Source organism: Nestor notabilis, unplaced genomic scaffold (assembly GCF_000696875.1).
Source record: "Nestor notabilis isolate BGI_N333 unplaced genomic scaffold, ASM69687v1 scaffold121, whole genome shotgun sequence".
Taxonomy (NCBI): Eukaryota; Metazoa; Chordata; class Aves; order Psittaciformes; family Psittacidae; genus Nestor; species Nestor notabilis.
The window spans coordinates 765-8,549 of NW_009914897.1; the positions used below are offsets into that span (position 1 = coordinate 765).

General features: G+C 36.6%; 1 protein-coding gene across 1 annotated transcript in view; it reads right to left on the reverse strand.

The window, feature by feature from the left end:
• Positions 1–1,141: 1,141 nt before the first annotated feature.
• The window catches only part of RIT2 (Ras-like without CAAX 2), a gene marked incomplete at its 3' end in the record, with an annotated part of 87,190 nt that continues 80,546 nt past the window's right edge, over positions 1,142–7,785 (reverse strand). Inside the window, exon 5 of the mRNA XM_010023853.1 lies at positions 1,142–1,234. Coding sequence (XP_010022155.1) covers positions 1,142–1,234 — 93 coding nt within the window. The remainder of the gene's footprint in view (positions 1,235–7,785) is intronic.

The following is a 7,785-nucleotide window of genomic DNA, read 5'->3' on the forward strand; positions in this document are numbered from 1 at the left end:
ACTTTTTCTGTCCACAAAACTGTGGTTTCTTTAGCAGTGGGAGTTTCTCCAGCAGGTGCTGAAAAACTAATTGCACCTCAGATAGACCAAGCATGGGCATAGATGAAAATTCAGTAATTACCTTTAAGTTTTTCACCCCTATTACTATGAAAATGCCAGGACAGATTTTCAGAAGAGATCTTGAGATTTTTCAGAAGGGCATTTTTACTACTGTGCCATTTAACCATGGCTTCATCCTCCAGACCCCACAGAGTTTGAAGAACAAAATACAACTGACTTCCCTGGATTTTTGATCACTTATATGGGCACTCTTCATCTGGGAATTATCCTTACACAATTCTCTGGGACTGGTTCCCTCCCAGTAAAACACAAAGGACTGAAGCATATGCTTTCAGCAAGGAAAATAAGTCAGTAATGAACTGAGACCTATGAATCCTCCCCGCATTTCACTTTTTCCTTCTCACAGGCTCAAATGTTTACCAAATGAGGTATAAAACCCTGGGAAGAGCAAAGACATCAGATGAAGCAGTACGATACTCTTTGTCTCAAAATTCACAGATATGGTAACATTCAATATTTTTAAAGTTTTATACTGCTACTGCAATTATTCAGGAGCTCCAGAACATTTTGGGTTTTTTTTGGAGCTACCACCACATCTGAAGTCCTGCCTGATGTTTGCCAAAGGACTTTCAGTCTTCAGTCTCACTGATGACAAAGCACTGCACACTCATCCTTGATCGCTTCCCTCTTCTCTCTCCCATTCTTCCTTTTTCCTAAGAGATGTCAAGGATTCTCACAATTGTAGATCCTCACTATCAAATCAAACTAATTTTCAAGTTCTAATGTCCTCCTGGTTTTGAAAGCATTATAATCCTGAAAAGGTTAACTGGCATACCATTCATCCTGTAGGCACAAGCAAACATCAGTGAAATCATGTCCTTCACTTCTGATGGGAAAAAATGGGATTAAAAAGGAGTACCACTTCTCCATAAGCAACATTTCTTCAGTGGGGTGCACTGAGAAGTTAGCTACATAGGTCTGTAGCCCAAATCAATTCAGATTCGACTAGGTCTGATGAATGCTCAATGCCTATTTCACTCCAAGGAATCTATAGATCATCTCGTCTACTCCCTCTTCCTACCTCCAGCTCTGTCGCTGCCTTTTCTGACTCCAGCAAACACACAGCTACCAGGAATCCCTTCCCAACTCGTAACAAATAAACTATTAAAAATACCTATTAAAAAAAATGTCATTTTTTAGTTAAATAGAAGGAATCCATACAAATTTCTTCACATTAAGTGTTAAGAAATAGAGTAAAAGAGATCAGGAATACCATCTCAAGCCCACATAATTGCATCAATTCAGAATTAATTAAGTGAAAATGCCCAGATAATTCTGAGACTTTGGCCATACCTCCCAACCCGATCACCTGCAACCAGCACAAACCTTATGTTTGACTTAGGTGGAAAATAAACCAGGACTTTGTGACAATACCTCATGTGTGGTTTGAAACAGTTGCTAAGGTTTGACACAATGATAAGAAGGTGACGAGGTTTGGTGTCAGTGGCATAGGACGAAGCACATCTGGGGTAATAGCACTCAGATTTCAAAGGGGGGAAAAAACCAACAAAACTTCTCTATCTATCTATCTCATTCATTCATCAGATTTAAAAATCCAAGAAATTGTGTGCTGCAGAAATGGACTCTCAGAAACAAAGCTGAGTTTAACTTTTTTAATAATGAGAGAATGTATGATTCCCAGCTAGGAAAAATGTGAATTATCCATGGGTTTGGTAATGATAAACATCATCAGATGTAAAGATATTGTCTTCCCTACTACCTCAAAGGAAATATAATGCAAATTCAAAATTTCAGTAGGTGACTATTTTTGACATGAATACCCAAAAGGTGATCTGTGGTGCTGATAAATATCCTGCACTGATCACATGATTACTTGTGTTTGATTACACTGTTAAAACGTGCGGATAGACATAAGCACACACAAACCCCCGTGAATTTGTGTGCCACTTTAAAAAAGATGACAAGACAGACTGTTTTTCTCCTTATTAACCTTTCTGGATTGTAGTAGGTGGTAAAAATGACATAGAGGGAAAAAAAGGAAAGAATATTCCCTGTGCAACACAGGAGATAAATGCATCAGTGACAGAGGGGAAGCCTGTCCTTTTTCTTTTTGAAATAGTAGCCATCAGGACCAGGTAGATGAAGATACTAACTTGTATCAACTCCAACACTGATAAATTTCAAATAAACAAGATACCATACCCTGAGTCCCAGGCTGGCTCTGGGCTTCTGGTCAGTAAAACTGTGTGATTAATACTGTAAATGACTAGCACTGAAGGCTGAATTGTGACATTTTATAGACATTTAACAGACATTTAACATCTTGAGTTTCAGCCACAGCAATGTGATTTAGTGTCATTTTATCACAGGTAATTTCCTTGACATTCTTGAATTAACAATGCTACATCAAACAATTTACTCAGAGATTTAAAAGCTGCCATTATAGATAGATTTTATAGTGTAAAATTTGGACACTATGGATGAGAGATAGGAAGTTTCCAGAACGGATATAGCACTCAGATATTTTCCATTTCAATTTATTTTTCAGATTTTCAGACTGGTCTGTTTGGTTAAAGATTTTTGGGGTTCTTTTTTTCTTGCCATCACTGCACTGCTTAACATCACAGCGTGTGAAGCTGACATGCTGCTATTCTTAGCTAAGTTAGATCTGGAGGAAAACAAATCTCTGTAGCTTTCTAATTCATTTGAGAGGGGAGAAAAATAAAATCATTAAGACAAGAATACAAGCAAATCTTCAAAAAACAAAGATGATTAAATTGATTAATCTTCTTTTCTTTAAATGCTAGGTGCTGCTCTTATTGTTTGTGACACCATGATGAACTGTAATTAAATTCTGACAGCATGCCTTTCAATTTGACCTACTACTGAAAAAACACACAGAAACGATCTTTGCTACCAGGAACTCACATTTTTATATAAACACTGCATTCAGTATATGTTGCCTTCTATATTAATCTGCTACTTTGCCAAGGTACTTTCATTTTTGCGAAGTTGCTCTTTACTGTCTCATTTTCAGGACAGCATTTTTGCTCAAGTACGGATTAACATGAAGAACGTGCATTAGTTCCACTCTAATTAAACATACACTTAAATAGTTTATGGAACTGGAACTGTGGTAAATAATATATAAGTCAGGCTGAAACCTTGATTATGGTGATGCAAAAATAGCTGCATGTATAGAAAAAAATACCTTCCCATTGCACGCAATTCTCTTTCACATATATGTGGCCCAGTGCAGAAAATGAGACGATAAATCTTGAGAGATGGGAGGTCATATTGCTTCAGGCATGGATGGTGGAGAGGCAGAACTGTGCCCCAATTAGTACTGCCTGATGTCATATGTTCATGCCTCTCTTCTCTTTGCCTGGCTTGTGCACAGTGTGCAAGTAAAAGATCCACAGTCAGGACAATGAAGATTTCAGCAAATAAATTCAGGAATAATAAAATGGAATTTTGCAACTAGACTTTTGGAGCACTGTCCCTTGAGCAGGGCAGGAACCGCAGTGAAAGTCACACACAGCTCCTTCCTTACACCTTTCTCTGCTGGTGAAATATGGACTATGGAAGTCCTCCAGGGATAATTAGCTTTCTTGCAAATTTTGTTTTCCAGCACAGGAATCAGGCTGTTAACTAAGCCATAGTCACCCAACAAATTATACCACTGTGTTTTTCTTTGCAAACTGTACCTTTTTGTGTGGTCACTATGTAACCAATGGGTTTCCCTCTGAGAAAGGAAAGTACAGCATCATGAACTTACAAACAAGTCCTACACAAGACTGTTTTGCAGACGGCATGTGTGAGTAGTTTTCAAACAACATTTGCTTGCTTTAATTAAGAAGGATCCTGCTGGTGTGGCTGACAAATGAAAAGTGTATTAAAGTCTTCACAGTGTCTAATCTCCCACTTTACAGACCAGACAAATCTCAGGGTCCAAGTTCACCCTAAGGAGAAATCTAGATCAAGAAGACAAGAGGTGAGAGAGTATCTCTATAGCTTCACACTTCTTCTCCAAGGAGGCCACACCAAATCAGGATCTGGTACACGGGGATTAAAAAATCTCTGAGGTGGAGGGTGAAGATAAAGCAGGTAGACACTGGGAGCCTTTTAAAACAATATAAAGCGTGTTTCTGTTTAATATCCCTAGCTATGAAGTGACCTTGTAGCACCGTTCCTCGTGTATACCCCTTGCTTCATTGTCCTCCTTTAGCTAAGTGCAATTAGTTGCCTTTGTTTATATCTCTGAGTATCCAGGTTTTCTGTTGCAAACATTTTATCTGTAGTTCAGCTACTGTTTCTCTGTTGTTTCTTCTCTTACAGAACAGCTTGTTATCTGCATCTTAGTCCCCTTCAAAAGTCTTTTGCCCTGCATTGAAGGGATCACAGGGTTTACTGAATAGTTCAGTGCAGGTTAACAAAATTATAAAATAAGAAATACACCAACAATTTCATTACATTTGTCTGTGTGTCTTATAACATTTACTGAACCTGAGTAATACAAACCTGTGGTGTAGTGGTTTTGTGGAAATATAAAAGCATTGTAAAAACAAAGAGGTAAACTAGATATAAATGTACATTTGTTAGAGAAAGTTGTTAACAGAATTTCCTTTCAAGAGACTACACCTGTCAAATTGCCTCCTATAATTCCACTGGCATAGGATAGCGCACACTTTTTTAGGGGGAGCAGGGAAGCAAATACTAAAAAGATTTTGTTTAAAATATATAAAAAAAGAATTCTAAGTATGGTAAACAGTGTGGAAAAAATGTTGAAAAATCAAAATCAGTTAAAATTAAATAGAAATTAGAGGTGTAGAGGAACATGACAGAATCCAGATACATATTTTGGTAATGTAAGAAAGTAATTAGCAAAGGTTTGGCAGTTTTCTCAGATAATAAAACATCATGACAACTTCAGTAGTTTCCATTCCAAACATTCAGAAACTGTCATAGCTCCATCAAAAAAGCAAAAATGGATTATATTATTCAGAATTTGAAGAGCTAACAAAGAATATGATGTAGGAAGAGCAATATGTGGGCTAGCAAATGTAAATGATGATGGCAACTCCTTGCAAGCATAATTCATTTTCAGCTGGTATTCATGCTAGCAAAGTGGAACTGCATGGATGTCCATGGAAAATGAACAGCCAAGTTGACATCAAGATGGGTGAATGAATCAGTTTAAAAATCCATTGCAACATTCAAATCAATAATTTTAAGGAATGCGTTCTTCTGTGCCATGTTCTCCTTTGTTTTTTTTCTATTAAGGATACCATTATGTTTTTTGTAGTCATTATTCAGGTTAAGCCTGCCTGAATATGTCAGAAATATTTTAAGATCACAGCTTACACTGATACTTAGAAAGGACCACCACCTAGGAATGAATATTTATTAGATTTTATTCATTCAAAACCCAAAGGCAAGCTGAGCATGCTTCAGAAATCTAGTCTGTAGTTAGCAGCAACAATAACAACAAAACAAATCAGTAAGTATAGATTCTCAACTGAAAGAATTTCATAAACAATTTTGTAAGTATTCATTGCACCGAAGTATTGATGCATAATGGCTGGGAACTTAGTTGTCAGTTTCTTCTCTACACTGACGTCAACAAAAGGACAGATAACCTTATGGGCAGTTAGGTCTCATTTTATGATACACCTCAATGATATGTGGTAAATCCTGTTTTTCTGGATGGATTTCATAGAGAATCTCTCCAACTCATTATGTCTAATCACTTTACTAGGTCTACAGTTAACTCAAATGCATACTGTTCTTTGTCATTAAATAACAGAAAAGGCATTTCTTTAGAGATGCACCTAGAAAGTTTTGAACAAAGAAATCTTTCCTTCTTTGTGTAGGGCACCGGCCTGATAAGTGAGGAACAAGAGTCTTCAGTAGGCAAATTCTTCCATCCAAATATCTTTAAAAGAAAATGGAACTGCATCTAGTAAATAGCACTTCATAGTCTATTTAGCACTGGCAAATGAAAATAAAATAATGTCATATTCTTTAAGTATTTTCATGTCTCAAACAGGCACCAGAAGGTATAGACTGACAGTATCTGAAATATACTACACTGTTATTCATACAAAAGAAACCAAAACAAAGGGTGCTGTTCTTTTGGCGTTTGGTTTGCTTGTTTTTTTTCAAAGAAGATGAAAAAAACCAGAAAACATTAACTGTCTCAGACTCAACAGACATTTCAAGGTTTTAGAAGTCAGAATGAAAGTAGAGCAACTGTCAAAATGAGAAATCTAAAAGTTGATACTCCAATATCTGATAACAAATCAGCTCATCTTGAATAAATTCCAGAATAAAACCTCATCAGAGTGAGAATGTTTAGTGGGCAGCTGGTTAAGATCATGAAAATGCATTAAGCCACTGTAATCCTCGTTTAAGAATTATCTTACGGCATAATAAGACCCTAGAAATAAAACATATTGAAGCCCCTGCAATTAATTTGCACTCCAAATAAGATACTGTTCCATGTTAAAGACAAATTTCATATTGATTTCATATTTCTTACTGAATGAGGGAGGCTGTATAAGGAGAGAGAAGCAAGGAAATGTTTTCAAAAGCATTGCTCCTGCTCAGATTTCTGCTTGAAGCCAGTAAGACAACTCATGTGTGGAAGAGTAAACAACTGCATAATTCTTTTCAGGACCAAGACTGCACAGGCAAAACTAACAACTTTGATGACAGGCTTCGCAGAGAGGCCAAAAGCTGAATGAAGCATGAGCTGACCTCATGACCTTGGACTCAATGAACATCAACATGTTATCCATGGACTCAACCGAGCCTGTAGCTTATTCCTCTGTGGTCAAACAAAAGTGTATAGGAAAAACTGCTCCATGAAGGCTATGCTAGGTAGGTAGAATATCCAGTGGGGTTCTCACATGTGAATTAAAAGTTTGAAAAACCTGCTAGAAAGTCTCTATTCTTTCCAACTCAGAGCTACAGCACTTTGTTCAAAGGAACTTACGTAGCTAGTTCACCTCTGAATTGCTGAATGTAACATATTGTAATGACCAAAGCCTTATGGATATTTTTTTCAAATGAGATTTCAGCAGTACCACATCTTTAGTACAAAATAGTTTAACTAAAAGCTGCATTTAGCATGGTATAAGTTCAAGACCAATAGTTGTTTATTGTATTTTAAAATACGAATATGTTTTAATTAGATATTTATCTTTCATACAGATATTAAACTTCAGTAAGAACCAGACGTTTGTCTGGGATAAAGTTGCAAAGCTTACCTGAAGTAAAAGTATCTACTTCATATCATCTGGTCCTAAATGTTTCTGAAACTCTAATGACATTAAAATTACATACAGATAGCATGATATCTTTATTAATCTAATGACTATAATGTTCAAAAATACTGAAATTAGAAAGGTATCTAATCAAACACTGTTCTGTTTTTTACACCAAACAGTTATGTGATAAAATACGTATAATACTTAAATATTTCTTAGACCAGTGGCTGAAAATCAAGGAGCGGGGACAGATAAATGCCTTAACCACTCATGCCCATTCACTTTCACAGTGAATCTCTGAACACAAAAGAGAACAATGTTAGAAAGGATCAGACACAGCTGTAGTAAAAATGAGTGGAAAGGAATGGAGGGCTGAGGAAGGCCATCAGATTGGATGTGCACATCCAGGTAATGAGTTATTATATTTTTTCCC